This window comes from Bombina bombina, chromosome 6 (genome assembly GCF_027579735.1).
Source record: "Bombina bombina isolate aBomBom1 chromosome 6, aBomBom1.pri, whole genome shotgun sequence".
NCBI classification, from domain to species: domain Eukaryota; kingdom Metazoa; phylum Chordata; class Amphibia; order Anura; family Bombinatoridae; genus Bombina; species Bombina bombina.
Genome location: NC_069504.1, coordinates 705,468,888 through 705,493,229, shown reverse-complemented (window position 1 = coordinate 705,493,229; position 24,342 = coordinate 705,468,888). Strand labels below are relative to the sequence as shown.

Genomic DNA, 24,342 nt, shown 5'->3' with positions numbered 1-24,342 from the left:
GTGACCGACAATATTTATACTCGCATATACTTTTTGGAAGTTATTTTTCTGAAGTTATTTCAAATTGGTCGGCATATGATCTAGTACTTACTATGAGTGACCAACAATATTTATGTTTTTAAATATTTATATATATTTCTGAGGTTACCTTTTTTTGAAGAGAATGGTTTTGGAGTTTGTTTTTGCATCACTCATTATGGGTGTTTTTCACAAAGATTTAATAAATGTTTAGCATTCGCTATTGTTGGTTTATAGAATTGTGTGGATGCACACCAATGGAGGTGTGCACATTAATGGAGGTGTGAACCTTGCAGTCTGCCATGAAGTAAGGGGCGTGATAGGACCATTAATAAATGAATTGTTAAGGCGTGTTTCTGTTTGTTATATGTCTCATTACGAGTGAATGACAAGCATGAATCGGGTAGTATTATCACTGTGTTACTTATTTTGAGATAGTTGTGATCACTTGTACGTGTTGTTGGTGAATAGGCTTGGTTGTGTTAATTTTTCTTTTGGGGGAATGGAGTGCCTGGGCGGTGTGGCATTTAGATCAGACATCTGTTTTCTTGCAGCACAGGCGCCAATGAACCTTAGTTAGGTTGTGCCTTCAGCATCCTACAGTGTGTGATTGGACAAGCGGTAGACTGGCTGTTTGAATATGTTACGATAAGCGTTGACTCGTATTGACTGGGTGTACCTGTGATGGGTATTAACTGTACCTGATCTTATGATGATGACTAACACCACGGCAGGTACTTGTGAATACGGGACTATTGACAGCAATGCCTATGTTATTGCGGGCGCCACCTCGTATTTATTTGGTGTACCTATGATGAGCATTAATTGTGCCATGATTTATACAGCGGCAGGTACTTGTGCAAACTATGTTACTGACAGCACTGTCTGTGTTATTGTGGGTTCCACCTATTAGAGAAAGGGGCGTCTTTTGTTTTGTGTCTAAGAATAGGAGGTGTGATATAAGTAGCCAATCACGATTAGAGGGCGTGATAAGAATAACTCTGCGGCTATGAAAAAAAAGGAATGTTACGATCTGGTATAGTGTCCTATGACATTAACTGTTTATTACCATTGAGGCTATGGGAATACTCAGGACACATAGTAGTTGGATCTGATGTTAATTATTTTTTCGATCCGGTGAATAGCTGCAATCACCTATGTAAGGTGTGAATGGTGTTGACAGCAGCATTGTTTTCATTATTGACACAACCAATGAGTTATGAGGGGCGTTTCTCTTGCCGACAACACTAGGTGGTGGATGATCCCATTTTATAAATATGGGGTTTAGGTTCGGATCTTTGGATCATAATCATGATGAATGTGAGCAGTGCCAATACATATGCTTTTTTTTTTTATCTATACACATATTGAGTGATAGCAATGGTGTTTTTTGTCACATTTCATAACATACACAGGAGAAGTTTTTTTCACTTTGTTATATTTGTATTTTTCTAAACTACATGATGGTTTAGTCCTAAGGTTTTGCACACGATCTCCAATGATTGGAGGCTCAACAGGGGGAGGGTTTGTTGTGTTTGTTAGGCCTTTATAAGTTTGCTCACGTGCACTATTTGATTGTCAGAAGAAGGGACGCTACAGGTCCCGAAACGTTACACAAATAAATATTTGGCTTGAGGGCAGAAGACCAGTGAGTGCTTTGAATTATTTGACATTGTATACTCCCTGAGAGCACCGTGGCAGTTGTGGAGTGGTGGTGAGAGTGCATAGACTGAGAACAGTATATATATATATATATATATATATATATATATATATATATATATTGTGTGTGTGTATTTACCCCCCCCCCCCCCCATATATATGTAATATACATAAAAAGGTGGAAAATTACACTTGTAAGGACCTCAAGTGTTATGAGAGCACACGATAAATACTGTAAATGCTTACAAATAAGTGACATAAAAGAACTCATAATAATCACTTTTATTAAATACATCTATGTGTTACAAACAAAAAATTGTACATCATTAGCAGTGTGTGAGATAACAAAATAATGATATTGTGTTCATATGCACTATACCCCATGGTGAGAAGATAGGCAGCAATAAAGCCCAACAAGTTCCACTGTATATATGTATGTCCATGTCACTGCAGTGCAACACAACCAGGAAAAATAAGTGAACATATACTTTACACTAACCCCAAAATAGTGTCTGGTTTATTCTGGTGCTGGTGGTGTCTTCCTGTAAAACAAACATATAACAGCCTTTAACGGTATCTTAAATATTGTCCATCCGTCCTGAGACACGATTAGTCAGACAATGGGTCATATACATTATTTCCTTTTCAGTAATACAACCATTATCAGGCTATGAAGGAATTTTTAATTGTACTTTGGAGCTTCTGAATCTCAAGGCTGCAGTTGGTATTTCCTCAGGTGAGTTCTCACACTTGGCTAGTCATACAGTTGGAAGGAATCAGGACATCTGGGGTCACAGGAACAAGGCAAGGAGGAGGATCAGGTGACATATGGGGATACCTCTCTGAGGCTCTAATGAAAATAAAGAGAGACAGCTCAGCTACCATATCCATTACAGTATCCTTGTAACAGTTATTTATTGATAAACAGAACAGCACAATAATAACAATAATAATAATAATAAAAATACAAACTAGTAAAAATAATAAGAATAAATGTTTTTATCCAGTGACTTCATCTTACATTTTATTGAGTACCATATATCTTGCTGATAAGAGCAATAGTGTAAGCTGTTTAGTATTACTAAGGGTCCCTGTATGGGTGTATATGGAAAAATGTTTGCTGTGAATAGCTTAGATCAGTGGTTCTCAGGCCATATTACTCTGTCACAAGTCCTTATTAGGAGATATTATGGTATTGATAAGTGAGCTCTGTGAAAAATGGCTTGGGTGAATAATTAGTGGCATATTGAGAAACTAAGCTGCCCTATGCACAAGTAAATGATATGTATCATATTTACTAAATATATATTTCTCCCAATTGAACAATTATTTAATGATACAAACCTCATATAGAGTAATGATAAAATGCTGGAGCAGTGTATTATTACAGAAATATTCCTATGCAAGAAAGGTTAAAGTGAATGTAAAGTTAATGTAAATTTTGATGCTAAAGTGCCCGGTTTTTAAAAATCCGATTAAAAACATGGGCTCTTTAATTCATCAAAATTTACATTTCGCTTGTGTTGTGAAAATACTTACCTTTTAATTTTGACAGCCGCTCCAGCTTCCTCCACCCGTCGCAAAGCCTCTTCCTGGGTCTAAAATTAGGAATCCAGCTTCCTCCAATCACGGCTTTGAATCAGACACTGACTCGCCCGGGGGGAAGCCGTGATTGGAGGATGACCAATCCATCATTTCTGACGTCAGAAATGGCTTTGCAAAGACGGGAGAAGCTGGAGTGGCTGTCAAGTTTAAAAGGTAAGTATTTCTTCACAACAAGTGAAATGTAATTTTTTATGAATTAAAGTGCCCCTGTTTTTAATTGAATTTTTAAAAACCGGGCACTTTAGCATCAAAATTTACATTCACTTGAACCCAATTTGTTCAGGGCATTGGGTAGAGTTTTAAAAATGAGGCAGAGTTTAAGTCATCAATTTTTTTTTATATTTATTTACTCACAAAACCTCTGACGATAAGTGCAGCTCTCCGCCTGCCATATTGTCAAATTGATTGACAGATGACGATACTTAAAGGGACACTCAAGCCAAAATTAGACTTTCATTATTTAGATAGAGCAGCAATTTTAAACAACTTTCCAATTTACTTCCATTAAAAAGAGTGCACAGTCTTTTTATATATAAACTTTTTGAGTCACCAGCTCCTAATGAGCATGTGCAAGAATTCACAGAATAAGCATATATGCATTTGTGATTAGCTGATGGCTGTCACAGGGTACAGGGGGAGTGGAAATATACATAACTTTTAAGATTGTCAGAAAACAAATCTACTATTAATTTGAAGTTCAGACTAAATGCCATTGCATTGTCTTGCTATCTTGCATTTGTTGACTATGCAAATCTACTGTGTTGACTGGTCCTTTAAAACAACTAATCCTTGGTTTCCCCCTGAGGCATTTAGACCCTTTTAGTCTAACGCAGTAGATTTGCATAATCCCCCCGGTGCATTTAGACCCTTTTAGTCTAACACAGTAGATTTGCATAATCCCCCCGGGGCATTTAGACCCTTTTAGTCTAACACAGTAGATTTCCATAATCCCCCCGGGGCATTTAGACCCTTTGAACAAGGATTAGTTGTTTTAAGTATCGTCTCCAGGGTGAATTGTATGCAAGCTTAAAGTAATGATAAACTTTAGCTAATCAAATTCCATATATGTAATCTTTGCCATTAAAAAAGTATATGGGTATGGCGCTGGTCGTTAAGGGGTTAAATATGTTTAATTCCTTTGAGGTGTTGTACAGAGTTGCCAATATAACTATGTACTGACATTGTCAGACACATGTAGCTAAGCTATCAAGTCACACTATGGGCTCAATTTATCAAGCAAGGGCAGACAGGGCCGGACATATTCGCCCCTGTCCACCCCAGCTCGCCTCTGGCGGGCATCAATCCGCTGGCAGAATTCAGCTTTGCACACAAGCTCTATTTTGCACTCGTGTGCAATCCTGCCCCCTGCCTGCCAATCACGCGCATGCAAGAGCTGTCTACTGGGGAGATTGAAATTCTCCACCTAAAATGTGGAGAAGAGGGTATAGAAGCAGCGGTCTCATGACCCCTGCTTGATAAATCATGACTGCAGGTTCTCTTGTGAGAACTTGCAGTCGTAGGGGAGGAGAAAGTTTGATAAATCAAGCCCTATGTGACAGTCTGTCACTATTTGAAATCTGTTCTCCAGTTCACACTATGGGGCCGATTTTACAATCTCTGTATCAGCTCCAATGACTCTGTTTACGCGCAAGCCTTCAGGCTCGCCGGAAACAGGAGTTAAGAAGTAGTGGTCTTAAGACTGCTGCTCCTTAACTATTCCACTGCCTCTGAGGCTGCGGACATCAATCTGCCCAATCTCATACGATCAGGTTGATTGACACCCCCTGCTAGCGACCGATTGGCCGCAAATATGCAGGGGGCGGCAATGCACAAGCAGTTAACCATTTAGTGATGCAGGGTGGACTTTAGTGATGCATGGCGGACATGATTCGCTATAGCGAATCATGTCCGCCCGGGGTATAATAAATCTACCTCTATGGATCAGTAAAATCACATGAAATAAAAAATTAAATCCTGTAGTTCTGTGTCTGTGTAATCATATATACTCTGAAATCTGCAACCTAGCGTCTTCTCTATGCCATATTAAAATAGCTAAACTGTTTCTGAAATAGGTAAACCTTACAAAAAATAGATTTTACAAACTATTAATTTTCTTTCAGCAGAATCATTATATTTTCTAAAATAAGTTAGTATGAAAAATACTAAATTATATTTATCAAAGTATATTGTGTAAATATGATCTCTTTACACCATGAATACAAAGGGCTAAATTACAAATAGAGCACAATCAATAGTGCATGGTGCATTATCTTCCACTCAGTCTTGCACTAAGAATAACACACAATATGGTATAACTATTGGATAGTTACAAATTTTAACCAGAGCATCTTAATGTGACAGAATCTTTTTTAGCGTGCTCTATGCATTAATAGTTAATGAATGGAGCGCCATTAGCATGCTCTTTGCCCTTGTATTACAAGTGGTGAGTTAAAGGGATACGAAACCCACATTCCCCCCCCCCCCCCATGATTCAGATACATTTTAAACAAATTTCCAATTTACTTCTGTAACCAAATTTGCTTTGTTCTGTTGGTGTGTGTTGTTTTAAAGTATACCTAAGTAGGTGTAGGAGCATCAAGGCACTACTGGGAGCTAGCTGCTGATTGGTGGCTGCACATATATTCCTCTTGTCATTGGCTTACTTGGTGTCTTTAGCTAGCTGACTGTATTGCACTCCTGCTCCTTCAACTAAGAATACCAAAAGAGCAAAGCAAATTTGATAATAGAAGTAAATTATAAAGTTGTTTAAAATTGTATGGGGGTTTCATGTCCCTTTAAGTGTGGCAGTCGAGCACAATCCAAAATTACAATGTAAATTTCAGAGCTTTTTTAGACCTAAAGCAACCTATTTTTTTTAATAGTATAGCACAAAACTACATGATGAACTGCAATACTTGCACACCACCGACTTGAGTGATATCTACCCTGAATTTTACTGCGTGCCCCCATAGAAGTCTAATATGCGAGGGATTTAGCGCACCTGCACTATCCAACATGCAGATGTTAGCGCTCCCTAGACTGTCGGTTAAACAATAACAAATAACTGTGAACTAATCTGAGCTCAGAAATAGAAGTGCTATTCATTGCACTTGAGCAATGTTAACGCACAATAGCGCTATTTTTTTTGCGTTCCACTGGTTAGCTAGGACTAAATATTTACATTTTTGAGATAAGACATTACAATTTTTAATTAGTATTTAAAAGTATAAAGAATAAGATTGTTTTTTAAACAAAAATATATTTAATACAAATTTTTATGAATAAATTAGTTTACATTTTAAATGTGTTATCCTGAAAAATATTGAGCAACAAGTTATAAAATATTTTAAATATAATCATCCAATAAATCTCAAATATATATGATAGATGGAGAAATTAATTAGCTTTTTGTAGAAGATTGTTTTCTGTGACATCTTCAGATACATAAAGGGATTGTTAAGGGGACAGTCAACACCAAATTTTTGTTGTTTAAAAAGATAGATAATCCCTTTATTACCCATTCCCCAGTTTTGCATACACAGTTATAATAATACAAATTTTACCGCTTTAATTACCTTGTATCTAAGCCTCTGCAAACTGCCCCCTTATTTCAGTTCTTTTGACAGACTTGCATTTTAGCCAATCAGTGCTGATTACTAGGTAACTTCACGTGTGTGAGCTCAATGCTATCTATATGACACACATGAACTAATGTCCTCTAGTGGTGAAAAACTGTCAAAATGCATTCAGATTAGAGGCAGCCTTCAAGGTTTAAGAAATTAGCATATGAGTCTACCTAGGTTTAGCTTTTAACTAAGGATACCAAGAGAACAAAGCCAAATTGGTGACAAAAGTAAATTGGAAAGTTGTTTAAAATTGCATGCCCCATCTGAATCATGAAAGTTTAATTTGCACTTTACTATTCCTTTAATATAATCTTAACTTGTTTTTCCCCTTCATTCATTGTTCATTATTTTAGTCATTATTAAAAATGTTAGTAAAATGTTAGAATGATATATTTTCGCTTGTTAAGTAAAATTAGTCCTTCACATTGTAGAAACTTGTTTCTTACTGCATTAATAATAGGGGGTATATTCTTGAACTATTATTGATAGATTGAAATATGCAATTGCTTTAATATGTCACTTGTTTATGTTACATAAATATATACCAATAAATTATACTATTATTATTGCATCTCTTTGTGTGGTCTCCCTGCTTCCTGTTGTTCTATATTTGTATATTTGACAACCGCTGTAGTATACACTATTTTTTTATACTTTAATCATTTGATATGTTAGTAGCAGACTTTGGTGTTATGCTTCATTAGAAACAAGAGTCTCTTTGTGTTAAGGTTTCAGATAAATAAAAAGATTTATAAAGAAACATCACTGTTTGTATGAAAATGTATCTGCTGAACATAGCGCTATATTAATAATAAATAATAATAATAAAAAATATTTTCTTTTTCTATGTGAAGAACATTGGAATGGGAAATATTAATAACTCCTGTCAGGTTAGTGCACAATCGATAAGTGTTAGGTTTTTATCTTCTGCACCCGCCATTGAAGTCTATGGGGAGAATAAGTTAGCATGGCCGTGATATCCAAAGTCCTTTTGGTTAGCACACGTCCGGGTTTCCCTCATTCGCTAAAGTTTTACTTTCAACTTGTAATAAGCACTTTAACCCTTGCAAGCAAAACGATTACTTATAGTGATGTTTACGCTTGAGCAGAAGCACTACATAGCGCGCCACTTTTAATCTAGCCCTTAAAGGGACAGTATACACTCATTTTCATATAACTGCATGTAATAGACACTATTATAAAAAATAAGATGCCCAGATACTAATATAAAAATCCAGTATAAAATGGTTTAAAAACGTACTTAGAATCTTTCAGTTTAGCTCTGTTGAAAAGCTAGCTGGAAAGCCCACTGCAAGTGGGAAATAAGACACTCCCCTCCTCCCCCTTCTTTTGCATATGAAAAGACCATTTACACAAACCGGAGCAAGCAATCAGTACTCACATAAAACTTTGGGGCTTGGTTAGGAGTCTGAAAATCTGAGCAATGTTATTTAAAAATAATCAAAACTAAACATTTAAAAAAAAACAAAAAACTGATGGACTATATAAATAGATCATTTACAAAACATTTATGCAAAGAAAAAATGAGTGTATAATGTCCCTTTAATGTTCCTACTGAGACAAATCCATTAAAGGAAAACTGCTGGGCTTATACATACATAAGAGACCAATTGTGCTCTATTCCTCCCTGTGCTACTCTCCTCTTGTCTATGCATGTCTGCCCCTCTCTTCATTTCTCACTCGTATAATTAAAGGGACATTAAACCCAAAACATATCTTTCATTATTCAGATAGAGAATACAATTTTAAAAAAAAAGTTTCCAATTTGCTTTGTTCTTATGTTATTCTTTGTTGAAGGGATACCTATGTAGGTAGCGTGCACATGCCTGAAGCACTACATGACAGGAAATTGGATTTGCGATTTAATCACAGTTTTCTTATAAATGACTATAACACCTTCGTTTTGCATTCTAAACCCCTAATGGGGGTTACAGGGTATGGGTGCCGAGGCTGATTGTGTTACAAGGTGGACCCTGGGGCTTATGGGAGTTACAATGTGAGGGTGCTAAGGGCTGATGGTGGTTACAGGGGGCCCCTGGGGCTGGGGGCCTGGGCTGATGGTGGTTACAGGGGGGGCCTAGGCTGATGGTTACAAGGGGGGGACCTGGGGCTGATGGTGGTTACAGGGGGGGACCTGGGGCTGATGGTGGTTACAGGGGGGGGGACCTGGGGCTGATGGTGGTTACAGGGGGGACCTGGGGCTGATGGTGGTTACAGGGGGGGCCTGGGGCTGATGGTGGTTACAGGGGGGCCTGGGGCTGATGGGGGTTTACAGACCCCCCTGTAACTACCATAAGCCCCCCCCTGTAACTACCATAAGCCCTCCCCCTGTAACTACCATCAGCCTCCCTTGTAGCTACCATCAGTGCCAGGGCCCACCTGTAACTACCATCAGTTCCAGGGCCCCCCTGTAACTACCATCCGCCCCAGGCCCTCCCCGTAACTACCATCAGCCACGGTGCCCCCCCCTGTAACAAACATCAGCCACGGTGCCCCCCCCTGTAACAACCATCAGCCACGGTGCCCCCCCTGTAACTACTATCAGACACGGCCCCCCCTGTAACTACCACCAGCCATAGCCATGGCACTTATTCCTGAAAATTAAAAGAAATTTAAAAGTGTCATGTTTTGTTGCTTTAATTGTTTCTTTTTTTTTTTCCGCGTGGGGTGGGGCGGGGGGGGGGGGGCGCAAGTAACTGGTCTAGCACCGGCCCTGCACACATATATAATATACAATCACGTACACAGTTACACACACATATATATATATATATATATATATATACACATACACACATACTGTGTATGTATGTATGTATATATATATATATATATATATATATATATATTATATATATTCTTTTTTAAAACATTTTGACTGAAAATAAGCCCTGCTCCTGTCCAGGAATCCAATACAGGCATATAGCAGTAGGGGTGGGGGCTGCTCCTTTCAGAAATGCTGTGCCTTGCTGATATCAAATACATTGTAGATGCAGTTAAGTTACCCCAGCAGCAGAAGGGACTGCAGTTTTATCCTTTTTGGCAGCTGTGGGGTTAACTGCATCTGCTATGTATTTGAGCCGTTTCTCAGAGAGCAGGATATTGTGTGGGAGGTTCCATAATGATAACATACCCTAAGTTTCAGACTGCAGACGTCCCTAGGGGGAAATATAAGTAATTGGCTTTCCCTCCTCTTCATTCCTGCATGAGCTCTGCTTTTAGACTTCTAGATTGATCGGCTGGCCGGCTACTACTCTGAGGTCAGAAAGTGAAAGTAAAACAGCCATTTTACAAATGTGTGCTAAAAGAAACCACTAGATGGAGCTGGTTTGCAAGAAATCACATACAAATCAATGCATTACAGTCACTTCTGGTGATATTTTTTTTTAGCACAAAATCGTGACTCTCGTGGTTTTTAAATCGCGGCAATTAATCGCGGTTTTAAATCGCATATGCGATTAATCGCGCAGCCCTAATATATATATAATTGGAAGAAGTTTGGAAATCACTAAACAGTAACTTCCTAAGTCTATTATTGCCTGCACTGGTAATTTCTATTAATTAAAAATCTTAGAGGAGTGACACCCCCTGAACAAAGTCACAAAGTGAGATTGTTTCCACTAAAATTTATTATAAAGTGTAACCTCAAAAGGATTATCCCAAAGATCCATACATCTATGATATGTGAATATGCGTGTGCATGTGAACCATCAAAATTAACCAAAATTAAAAAAAATAATAAAACATTAAACTTAAAAATTCTAAGCAAGGTGTGTCATGCTGCCCTAGTGACCGGTCACTGAATACAAAAGACTTCTTAGAGTAAAAAATGGGAGTAAGTTCTTTGCGCACTTATCCATCCAGGTATAAATGTCCCTTTATCAAGATAATTAACAAAGCCCTGATGTTCAGTGTCCTTTTATGTTCTAAAATGTGAGCTTAGTCAATATGACTACTGTGTAATTAACCCCTAGTGTCTGAGGGAGCGAATCAATCTTCTTGTATCTGTGAATATACTGTAGGTTTGGAGACTTGCTCCTATATCCTCTTCCCTCTGATTCACTTTACCGACAGTAAACAGAATATCCCAGTTTTGTTATTGTATTGAGCCTATATTTTTGAGTTGTTAGCGGTTCCATATACCCCTTTATTGACACTCCAAGGTCGACTGTGTACTACTTTGTACCTTCAAAACAGGCGTCCGGTCCTCTGGGGGAAATCCAGCATTTAAAACATACTCACAAACTTAGCTCTCAGTAACAAGGAGTCCGTTGGTGTTCCGGTGAGCAGGACTCACCGGAACACCAACGGACTCCTTGTTACTGAGAGCTAAGTTTGTGTTAATCACGGTGTCTGAAGTTCCACTCACTTGAATTCAGCTTGGGTTACTAGGAGTAGCATGAACAACACTGGGGGTCAGCTGTTATCCACCAAATGCTCAAAAAGACTACTACGCGCGTTTCACCCTGCACTGTCTGTGCTTTGTGGGCTTCATCTGGCGTGTATTTTCCTTTGGCTGTACGCCATGTATTTACTTACTAATTTGACACACCCAATTTTGTGAATAACTTATCTAACACCTTGCATGCTACAATGTATACAAATCAATCACCATGCTACAATGTTAAGGACTATGCAAAACAATTATTTATATATAAAAAATAATAGTAAAAAATATTATAATAATGCCAATGCCTATTTGGCTGTAATGAGCAATTATATATTAGTGTCTAAACTACCCTTATTTTTCTATATAATTCAAAAGAAATATGGATATTTATACCATATTGCATTTATTTATGGAGGACATTTAACATGTTATCTTGTGGTGGTGTTATAAGGGGTTAATGATTTTAAATTGAAGATCCATCTACAGTACATTCTTTTTGTAGTAATATTTGATCCACATTTCCCCCTCTACCTTGGAAATTAATTTTCTCTAATCCCATAAATTTTAATTCTTCACCATTACTTTCATGGAAAATTTTTGAATATGCCTGTAGGATCACCTCTTAGAAGTTGGATAATATGCTACATACCATGCATAAGATGAATTGCATAGATAAAGATGTGCTCACATTTATGACGGTACAACACCCAAGAATTTCAGTGATGTATATGTTGCCAAAAATCCATAAGAGCATAGTGGCACCTCCCGGGAGACCTATAGTTTCGGCTATAGGATCCCTTTTACAACCAATAGTCATCTATCTGGACCACATATTAAAGCCACTAGTAAGAAATATGGAATCCTTCTTGCTTGACTCTAGATCCATGATTAGGATCCTGAATGATATATCTGATGTTAAAGATGAAACCCTGCTGGTTACTATGCATGTAACCAGCTTATATACCGTGACCCCACATATGGAAGGTATTTCAGCTGTGATCAGACAGCTTTCACGTTACCAATATGTTGGGCCACCCATTGACATAATTAGGGAACTTCTATGAACTTGCCTGGAGATTAATTACTTCTGTTTCGAGAAGGAATTTTTCCTCCAAATTGCAGGGACGGCCATGGGGTCAAACGTGGCCCCTACATATGCCAACTTATTTATGGCCAAATTTGAGACTGCAGGAACCACATTATTCTCTGATACAAGGATCACTAACTTCAAAAGGTACATAGACAACCTGTTTATTCTATGGGATGGAACGGAAGAGGATCTGTCAACTTGGTTCTCCCTCTTAAATGAAGCACATCCTACTATCAAGTTCAAGCTGACATACAATGCTAACAGTATAGATTTCCTAGATCTAAGAATTTTCAAAAGAGATGGATATCCATTTACCACACTTTTTAGCAAAGAGACTGATCGCATTTCTCTTTTACATGCTCACAGCTGCCATCCTCCAGCACTAAAACGTACCCTTCCAACATCTCAATTTAAAAGAGCAGCCAGAAACAACACTGATGCTACTCTAAGAAAACAACGGAAATGGAAGTGAAGTTTATCCATAGGGGATATTATAAGGACAACCTTGGATCAAGAAAATTGGATGATCTAAAGATGGAACTGGAGGATCTACTAACGCCAAGAGAAACAAATGAAGATAACAATAGAATTTCTAACTACATTTGACATAGACAAACCAGTATTTACAGAGAGCTTGCGAACAAACTGGCCAGTAATATCCACTGATAAAGAATTTCCCTTCTATGAGACATCACCACCTAGAATTGGATACCGGAGATCAAAGTCACTAAATCAACTCATTAAGACTGACCTAAGGGACTGCTATATGAAAGAGACATGGCTTCATGCTAAACCAGGATGTTTCCGTTGCCTTGGGTGTACCACCTGTGGGGGTCTTACTACTGGAAGTGAATTCAGTCATCCCTACAAGAACAAGAGATTCACTATCAAGCATTGAATGACTTGCACAACCAAATACATAGTGTATCTCTTACACTGTGTATGCGATTTATTTTATGTTGGAAAAACTGTGGATGACCTCCGCACCAGAATGGCGAACCATAGGTCGGCCATAAATACGGCCATTGATCGAGGAACTTCCGATCAGCCTGTAGCCAGGCATTTTGCCCTGGCCAAACATAGTGTCTCTGATTTAAAGTATATTATTATTGATCATGTGCCCCCGCTTTCTAGGGGGGGACAGAGCCAAAATATTACTTCAATGGGAGTCCAGGTGGATTTTCAACCTGGGTACCATGACCCCTCAGGGTTTGAATGTCCAACTTAGCGCTATTTTTTTTGCGTTCCACTGGTTAGCTAGGACTAAATATTTACATTTTTGAGATAAGACATTACAATTTTTAATTAGTATTTAAAAGTATAAAGAATAAGATTGTTTTTTAAACAAAAATATATTTAATACAAATTTTTATGAATAAATTAGTTTACATTTTAAATGTGTTATCCTGAAAAATATTGAGCAACAAGTTATAAAATATTTTAAATATAATCATCCAATAAATCTCAAATATATATGATAGATGGAGAAATTAATTAGCTTTTTGTAGAAGATTGTTTTCTGTGACATCTTCAGATACATAAAGGGATTGTTAAGGGGACAGTCAACACCAAATTTTTGTTGTTTAAAAAGATAGATAATCCCTTTATTACCCATTCCCCAGTTTTGCATACACAGTTATAATAATACAAATTTTACCGCTTTAATTACCTTGTATCTAAGCCTCTGCAAACTGCCCCCTTATTTCAGTTCTTTTGACAGACTTGCATTTTAGCCAATCAGTGCTGATTACTAGGTAACTTCACGTGTGTGAGCTCAATGCTATCTATATGACACACATGAACTAATGTCCTCTAGTGGTGAAAAACTGTCAAAATGCATTCAGATTAGAGGCAGCCTTCAAGGTTTAAGAAATTAGCATATGAGTCTACCTAGGTTTAGCTTTTAACTAAGGATACCAAGAGAACAAAGCCAAATTGGTGACAAAAGTAAATTGGAAAGTTGTTTAAAATTGCATGCCCCATCTGAATCATGAAAGTTTAATTTGCACTTTACTATTCCTTTAATATAATCTTAACTTGTTTTTCCCCTTCATTCATTGTTCATTATTTTAGTCATTATTAAAAATGTTAGTAAAATGTTAGAATGATATATTTTCGCTTGTTAAGTAAAATTAGTCCTTCACATTGTAGAAACTTGTTTCTTACTGCATTAATAGGGGGTATATTCTTGAACTATTATTGATAGATTGAAATATGCAATTGCTTTAATATGTCACTTGTTTATGTTACATAAATATATACCAATAAATTATACCATTATTATTGCATCTCTTTGTGTGGTCTCCCTGCTTCCTGTTGTTCTATATTTGTATATTTGACAACCGCTGTAGTATACACTATTTTTTTATACTTTAATCATTTGATATGTTAGTAGCAGACTTTGGTGTTATGCTTCATTAGAAACAAGAGTCTCTTTGTGTTAAGGTTTCAGATAAATAAAAAGATTTATAAAGAAACATCACTGTTTGTATGAAAATGTATCTGCTGAACATAGCGCTATATTAATAATAAATAATAATAATAAAAAATATTTTCTTTTTCTATGTGAAGAACATTGGAATGGAAAATATTAATAACTCCTGTCAGGTTAGTGCACAATCGATAAGTGTTAGGTTTTTATCTTCTGCACCCGCCATTGAAGTCTATGGGGAGAATAAGTTAGCATGGCCGTGATATCCAAAGTCCTTTTGGTTAGCACACGTCCGGGTTTCCCTCATTCGCTAAAGTTTTACTTTCAACTTGTAATAAGCACTTTAACCCTTGCAAGCAAAACGATTACTTATAGTGATGTTTACGCTTGAGCAGAAGCACTACATAGCGCGCCACTTTTAATCTAGCCCTTAAAGGGACAGTATACACTCATTTTCATATAACTGCATGTAATAGACACTACTATAAAAAATAAGATGCCCAGATACTTATATAAAAATCCAGTATAAAATGGTTTAAAAACGTACTTAGAATCTTTCAGTTTAGCTCTGTTGAAAAGCTAGCTGGAAAGCCCACTGCAAGTGGGAAATAAGACACTCCCCTCCTCCCCCTTCTTTTGCATATGAAAAGACCATTTACACAAACCGGAGCAAGCTGGGGTATGTATACATCAGTACTCACATAAAACTTTGGGGCTTGGTTAGGAGTCTGAAAATCTGAGCAATGTTATTTAAAAATAATCAAAACTAAACATTTAAAAAAAAAAAAAACTGATGGACTATATAAATAGATCATTTACAAAACATTTATGCAAAGAAAAAATGAGTGTATAATGTCCCTTTAATGTTCCTACTGAGACAAATCAATTAAAGGAAAACTGCTGGGCTTATACATACATAAGAGACCAATTGTGCTCTATTCCTCCCTGTGCTACTCTCCTCTTGTCTATGCATGTCTGCCCCTCTCTTCATTTCTCACTCGTATAATTAAAGGGACATTAAACCCAAAACATATCTTTCATTATTCAGATAGAGAATACAATTTTTAAAAAAAAGTTTCCAATTTGCTTTGTTCTTATGTTATTCTTTGTTGAAGGGATACCTATGTAGGTAGCGTGCACATGCCTGAAGCACTACATGACAGGAAATTGGATTTGCGATTTAATCACAGTTTTCTTATAAATGACTATAACACCTTCGTTTTGCATTCTAAACCCCTAATGGGGGTTACAGAGTGTGGGTGCCGAGGCTGATTGTGTTACAAGGTGGACCCTGGGGCTTATGGGAGTTACAATGTGAGGGTGCTAAGGGCTGATGGTGGTTACAGGGGGCCCCTGGGGCTGGGGGCCTGGGCTGATGGTGGTTACAGGGGGGGCCTAGGCTGATGGTTACAAGGGGGGGACCTGGGGCTGATGGTGGTTACAGGGGGGACCTGGGGCTGATGGTGGTTACGGGGGGGGGGGGGGACCTGGGGCTGATGGTGGTTACAGGGGGGGACCTGGGGCTGATGGTGGTTACAGGGGGGGCCTGGGGCTGATGGTGGTTACAGGGGGGCCTGGGGCTGATGGGGGTTTACAGACCCCCCTGTAACTATCATAAGCCCCCCCCTGTAACTACCATAAGCCCTCCCCCTGTAACTACCATCAGCCTCCCTTGTAGCTACCATCAGTCCCAGGGCCCACCTGTAACTACCATCAGTTCCAGGGCCCCCCTGTAACTACCATCCGCCCCAGGCCCTCCCCGTAACTACCATCAGCCACGGTGCCCCCCTGTAACAAACATCAGCCACGGTGCCCCCCCCTGTAACAACCATCAGCCACGGTGCCCCCCCTGTAACTACCATCAGACACGGCCCCCCCTGTAACTACCACCAGCCATAGCCATGGCACTTATTCCTGAAAATTAAAAGAAATTTAAAAGTGTCATGTTTTGTTGCTTTAATTGTTTCTTTTTTTTTCCGCGTGGGGTGGGGCCGGGGGGGGGGGGCGCAAGTAACTGGTCTAGCACCGGCCCTGCACACATATATAATATACAATCACATACACAGTTACACACACACACATATATATATATATATATATATATATATATATATATACACATACACATACACACATACTGTGTATGTATGTATGTGTATATATATATATATATATATTATATATATTCTTTTTTAAAACATTTTGACTGAAAATAAGCCCTGCTCCTGTCCAGGAATCCAATACAGGCATATAGCAGTAGGGGTGGGGGCTGCTCCTTTCAGAAATGCTGTGCCTTGCTGATATCAAATACATTGTAGATGCAGTTAAGTTACCCCAGCAGCAGAAGGGACTGCAGTTTTATCCTTTTTGGCAGCTGTGGGGTTAACTGCATCTGCTATGTATTTGAGCCGTTTCTCAGAGAGCAGGATATTGTGTGGGAGGTTCCATAATGATAACATACCCTAAGTTTCAGACTGCAGACGTCCCTAGGGGGAAATATAAGTAATTGGCTTTCCCTCCTCTTCATTCCTGCATGAGCTCTGCTTTTAGACTTCTAGATTGATCGGCTGGCCGGCTACTACTCTGAGGTCAGAAAGTGAAAGTAAAACAGCCATTTTACAAATGTGTGCTAAAAGAAACCACTAGATGGAGCTGGTTTGCAAGAAATCACATACAAATCAATGCATTACAGTCACTTCTGGTGATATTTTTTTTTAGCAAAAAATCGCGACTCTCGTGGTTTTTAAATTGCGGCAATTAATCGCGGTTTTAAATCGCATATGCGATTAATCGCGCAGCCCTAATATATATATAATTGGAAGAAGTTTGGAAATCACTAAACAGTAACTTCCTAAGTCTATTATTGCCTGCACTGGTAATTTCTATTAATTAAAAACCTTAGAGGAGTGACACCCCCTGAACAAAGTCACAAAGTGAGATTGTTTCCACTAAAATTTATTATAAAGTGTAACCTCAAAAGGATTATCCCAAAGATCCATACATCTATGATATGTGAATATGCGTGTGCATGTGAACCATCAAAATTAACCAAAATTAAAAAAAATAATAAAACATTAAACTTAAAAATTCTAAGCAAGGTGTGTCATGCTGCCCTAGTGACCGGTCACTGAATACAAAAGACTTCTTAGAGTAAAAAATGGGAGTAAGTTCTTTGCGCACTTATCCATCCAGGTATAAATGTCCCTTTATCAAGATAATTAACAAAGCCCTGATGTTCAGTGTCCTTTTATGTTCTAAAATGTGAGCTTAGTCAATATGACTACTGTGTAATTAACCCCTAGTGTCTGAGGGAGCGAATCAATCTTCTTGTATCTGTGAATATACTGTAGGTTTGGAGACTTGCTCCTATATCCTCTTCCCTCTGATTCACTTTACCGACAGTAAACAGAATATCCCAGTTTTGTTATTGTATTGAGCCTATATTTTTGAGTTGTTAGCGGTTCCATATACCCCTTTATTGACATTCCAAGGTCGACTGTGTACTACTTTGTACCTTCAAAACAGGCGTCCGGTCCTCTGGGGGAAATCCAGCATTTAAAACATACTCACAAACTTAGCTCTCAGTAACAAGGAGTCCGTTGGTGTTCCGGTGAGTCCTGCTGGGTTAATCACGGTGTCTGAAGTTCCACTCACTTGAATTCAGCTTGGGTTACTAGGAGTAGCATGAACAACACTGGGGGTCAGCTGTTATCCACCAAATGCTCAAAAAGACTACTACGCGCGTTTCACCCTGAACTGTCTGTGCTTTGTGGGCTTCATCTGGCGTGTATTTTCCTTTGGCTGTACGCCATGTATTTACTTACTAATTTGACACACCCAATTTTGAGAATAACTTATCTAACACCTTGCATGCTACAATGTATACAAATCAATCACCATGCTACAAATTATTGCCATTTAGATATCATATTATTTTAAATACATTTGTAAACTATCTCTCAATGTTAAGGACTATGCAAAACAATTATTTATATATAAAAAATAATAGTAAAAAAATATTATAATAATGCCAATGCCTATTTGGCTGTAATGAGTAATTATATATTAGTGTCTAAACTACCCTTATTTTTCTATATAATTCAAAAGAAATATGGATATTTATACCATATTGCATTTATTTATGGAGGACATTTAACATGTTATCTTGTGGTGGTGTTATAAGGGGTTAATGATTTTAAATTGAAGATCCATCTACAGTACATTCTTTTTGTAGTAATATTTGATCCACATTTCCCCCTCTACCTTGGAAATTAATTTTCTCTAATCCCATAAATTTTAATTCTTCACCATTACTTTCATGGAAAATTTTTGAATATGCCTGTAGGATCACCTCTTAGAAGTTGGATAATATGCTACATACCATGCATGAGATGAATTGCATAGATAAAGATGTGCTCACATTTATGACGGTACAACACCCAAGAATTTCAGTGATGTATATGTTGCCAAAAATCCATAAGAGCATAGTGGCACCTCCCGGGAGACCTATAGTTTCGGCTATAGGATCCCTTTTACAACCAATAGTCATCTATCTGGACCACATATTACAGCCACTAGTAAGAAATATGGAATCCTTCTTGCTTGACTCTAGATCCATGATTAGGATCCTGAATGATATATCTGATGTTAAAGATGAAACCCTGCTGGTTACTATGCATGTAACCAGCTTATATACCGTGACCCCACATATGGAAGGTATTTCAGCGGTGATCAGACAGCTTTCACGTTACCAATATGTTGGGCCACCCATTGACATAATTAGGGAACTTCTATGAACTTGCCTGGAGATTAATTACTTCTGTTTCGAGAAGGAATTTTTCCTCCAAATTGCAGGGACGGCCATGGGGTCAAACGTGGCCCCTACATATGCCAACTTATTTATGGCCAAATTTGAGACTGCAGGAACCACATTATTCTCTGATACAAGGATCACTAACTTCAAAAGGTACATAGACAACCTGTTTCTTCTATGGGATGGAACGGAAGAGGATCTGTCAACTTGGTTCTCCCTCTTAAATGAAGCACATCCTACTATCAAGTTCAAGCTGACATACAATGCTAACAGTATAGATTTCCTAGATCTAAGAATTTTCAAAAGAGATGGATATCCATTTACCACACTTTTTAGCAAAGAGACTGATCGCATTTCTCTTTTACATGCTCACAGCTGCCATCCTCCAGCACTAAAACGTGCCCTTCCAACGTCTCAATTTAAAAGAGCAGCCAGAAACAACACTGATGCTACTCTAAGAAAACAACGGGTGCAAGAAATGGAAGTGAAGTTTATCCATAGGGGATATTATAAGGACAACCTTGGATCAAGAAAATTGGATGATCTAAAGATGGAACTGGAGGATCTACTAACGCCAAGAGAAACAAATGAAGATAACAATAGAATTTCTAACTACATTTGACATAGACAAACCAGTATTTACAGAGAGCTTGCGAACAAACTGGCCAGTAATATCCACTGATAAAGAATTTCCCTTCTATGAGACATCACCACCTAGAATTGGATACCGGAGATCAAAGTCACTAAATCAACTCATTAAGACTGACCTAAGGGACTGCTATATGAAAGAGACATGGCTTCATGCTAAACCAGGATGTTTCCGTTGCCTTGGGTGTACCACCTGTGGGGGTCTTACTACTGGAAGTGAATTCAGTCATCCCTACAAGAACAAGAGATTCACTATCAAGCATTGAATGACTTGCACAACCAAATACATAGTGTATCTCTTACACTGTGTATGCGATTTATTTTATGTTGGAAAAACTGTGGACGACCTCCGCACCAGAATGGCGAACCATAGGTCGGCCATAAATACGGCCATTGATCGAGGAACTTCCGATCAGCCTGTAGCCAGGCATTTTGCCCTGGCCAAACATAGTGTCTCTGATTTAAAGTATATTATTATTGATCATGTGCCCCCGCTTTCTAGGGGGGGACAGAGCCAAAATATTACTTCAATGGGAGTCCAGGTGGATTTTCAACCTGGGTACCATGACCCCTCAGGGTTTGAATGTCCAACTTGACTGGCATTGTTATCTATAAGTTTTCCCTTAAAAATCGAGCACTATGTATATTATAGATAGCCTCTTTTGTCCAATATCACATTTAGCTTATCTTCATCATTCCGTTCATAATTGTCATATAGATTTGTGCCCCCCCCTTTTTGCTGCTATAGTCATTTTTTTCTGTGTATACAATCATTTGGACGTAACAATGCAGTTTTTTGCTGGGTTCTGTCGAATCTAATTGTAGGCTAGCCTGATACAGGCATTTGTTACATAGGTGTGAATTATAACCTTCAGGGCTCTTATTACCATTCCCGTTGTTAGGATGTATTATACCCAACAGGTGTTGAATGATGACTTAAGTTGCCCTTATAAATATTGCGTAGCCGCAATCCACCTGTATAGCATTTCAATTATAGTTATACCTTCTCTGCTAAGTATGTGTAGAATTTTGACATGCCTCTTATCTCTGCCTGCACGCTATGTTGTTTTTACTTATGTTTTATTTTGAGCACAGGTCTGCCGAGCGGTGTCCGGTTGCCATGGCAACCTATGATGTAGGTGTGCACCACGCGGTTGCTTGACTTACCAGAATGCCGCAGACAGTAACATGAGTGGGAGCTGGGTTCTAATAAAAGGGCTAAGTTTGCTATTGCACTGTAAATATTGTCTGAGGATGGGGGCAGCCCCGAACCGTCACTGCTATTAAACAGATGCTTTTTCAAGACCTGGTGAGTGCTTTCTAATTTTGGATATATGTATGTACTTTGAATTGCACCCCGGACAAGATATGTGAACACAAGTCACTGTGGGTGCTATACTGTCTTGATAACTATATATATATATATATATATATATATATATATATATATATATATATATATATATATATTTAAAGAGTGTTAACAGTGATTTAAAGGGATATGGTATATGACAAGGTGTTTGACTGGGAGCTGAAAGGAGTATAAAAATATATTTGTTTTTGTATGTGTATGTACATGTATTATGTATGTGTGTGCACATTCATATGTACACACAGATACACTGTATACAAATACACACATATTCATATACAGCTTTGAGCCCTTCCCAGACCAACACCAGACCATCAGATGTTGTGAGACGAGATCTAATTGGATTGCTTTGTAGCAAGTTTCCTAATGCAGAGCGCTTGAAAGCATAACAGCTCATTCTGTTTTGTTTGTTGTTATAGGTCCCTACATAATTTCCGAGTCCCATTTTAAAGGAGATGAGTTTATCTATTTGAACGACCCCACACCAAGATTAACGCAAATATTTACCACTATTGCATTGGACTCAATAAGCTTTGTATTCTTATCTTTCCTTGTACTACTAAACATACTATTACACATACTGCATTATGTGGATCCTGCTTTGTGCGCTTCTTACTTCTTTTATATATATATATATATATATATATATATATATATATATTCTAATATGAATAACTATGAGTAACATACTTTATTTTAATATATTTTCCATGTATTTGGATATACTTTTATTCTAGCCCTAACATTTTACTTCCGGTATCTAGTATATCGCCACGTATAGTTATCTGGTAACAATATGTTACCATTCACTTGATTGTGCACTATTCTTAGCGCAGGGCCACAATATTGATAGGGTACCCTGTTGAACAGTAGCGCTTCACTTGTAATCTAGGCCTGTATGGGTTATTTTAGTGTTATTTGTGTGATTTAGCATACCTATAAGCATACATTTGCTGAAAGTACTTCACTTTGGGCCAGATTACAAGTGGCGCGCTAATTAACGCTCCTGCTTGAGCGTTAATTGCGCTAGATGTAAGATTTTTGCGCTAGTCGGGTTGCGCTCGTATTATGTAGAAAGTTCTGGGGGGAGGTGGCACTAAAAACGACCCCACTGACAAGTACATACAGGACCCCCTCTCTAAAAGGCCCCAGGAAGGAAATACAAAAATGGGATAGTCATGGTGCTAAAGTGTGGGCAGAGGTGGCTGGGTAATATAATGGTGTAAAATTAAAAGTTAATGCTATAATAATTAATGTGCAAATAAAAGCTAATGCAAACAAGTTATACTCTGTATAATGACAAGTGCAAAAAGTACTAGCGCTTAAAGCTGGGAAAAAGATAATCATATGCTAAAAACCTCAGAGAATACAGACTGAAAGTATCAGTGTATACAAATGTTATATACTGTGTATATATAACTAAAGATGAGCTCGAACAAGCAGATTACAGTAGAAACATATTTAATGCAACGAGCAGTAGAAATAAGTTAAATACAACATGATATTCATACAATATAATCAAGTTAATAATTGATGGGTCTATATAAAACAATGTCCTCTGATGTGCAACTGTGCTGGGGATCAGCTGGGGTGGCGTTCATATTACTTGCCGTTAAGGGACACCTAATACCTTTCAGAAATAGGCTGCATATGCCGTCAGCAGTAATTAGATGTGCCCTCAGCAGTTGTTAGATTTCTGCTCCAAATAGTTAAGCTGCAGTGTCTATAGAGATTAGCTGATACTTTCTCCAAATGAAGCAGTTTTCTGATACTTTCTCCAAATAAAGCAGTATACTGATACTAATACTTGCTCTAAATTAGTCAGTACTGATGTATGTAGATAGCATGCATTAAGCTTAATAAAGCTTGTAGTAAAAGTAGCTGGTTAGAGAAACAGTCAACGCGTTCCACCCCTCATCAAGATGTGTTCTCTTTTCAAAGTTGCTCCTTATAAACTCCTTCCTTATTGGTTAGCCTGTGGTGGGCATAGTCTATTCACAGTGCTGGGCTTTTTTTTTTTTAAGGTAGTATATACCATATATGTAAGTTCACATAGTCCCACATGATATGCATTATATTAGCATAGTTGTCATCTTATAAAAATAATAACAACATATCCTGGATATTGTATATCTCTATTCGTGCATATAAAAAATGTACAATAATGTATTGGTGTTTCTGACTTAAAGGGACACCGAACCCAAATGTTTTCTTTCGTGATTCAGATAGATCATGACATTTTAAGAAACTTTCTAATTTACTCCTATAGTTATTTTTTCTTTGTTCTCTTGTTATCTTTATTTGAAAAAGAAGGCATCTAAGCTTTTTTGGGGGGTTCAGTACTCTGGACAGCACTTTTTATTGGTGGATGAATTTATCCACCAATCAGCAAGAACAACCCAGGTTGTTCACAAAAAATGGGCTGGCATCTAAACTTATATTCTTGCATTTCAAATAAAGATACCAAGAGAATGAAGACAAATTGATAATAGGAGTGAATTAGAAAGTTGCTTAAACTTTCATGCTCTATCTGGACCACAAAAGAACATTTTTGGGTTCAGTGTCCCTTTAAGCAAGATAATCGGTTCTATATATCTCATTATTCGTACATGAATGGAGTAACATCTAGTTCAGACCTAGAGGGTGCAAGGTTTTCATTCTATATA

At 37.8% G+C, this 24,342-nt stretch overlaps 1 protein-coding gene across 1 annotated transcript in view; it reads right to left on the bottom strand.

The window, feature by feature from the left end:
• Window positions 1-1,947: 1,947 nt before the first annotated feature.
• PLPPR2 (phospholipid phosphatase related 2) overlaps window positions 1,948-24,342 on the bottom strand; it is a 49,247-nt gene continuing 26,852 nt past the window's right edge. Inside the window, exon 8 of the mRNA XM_053716036.1 lies at window positions 1,948-2,530. Within this exon, the coding sequence (XP_053572011.1) occupies window positions 2,425-2,530 (106 nt within the window). The 3' untranslated portion in view covers window positions 1,948-2,424. The remainder of the gene's footprint in view (window positions 2,531-24,342) is intronic.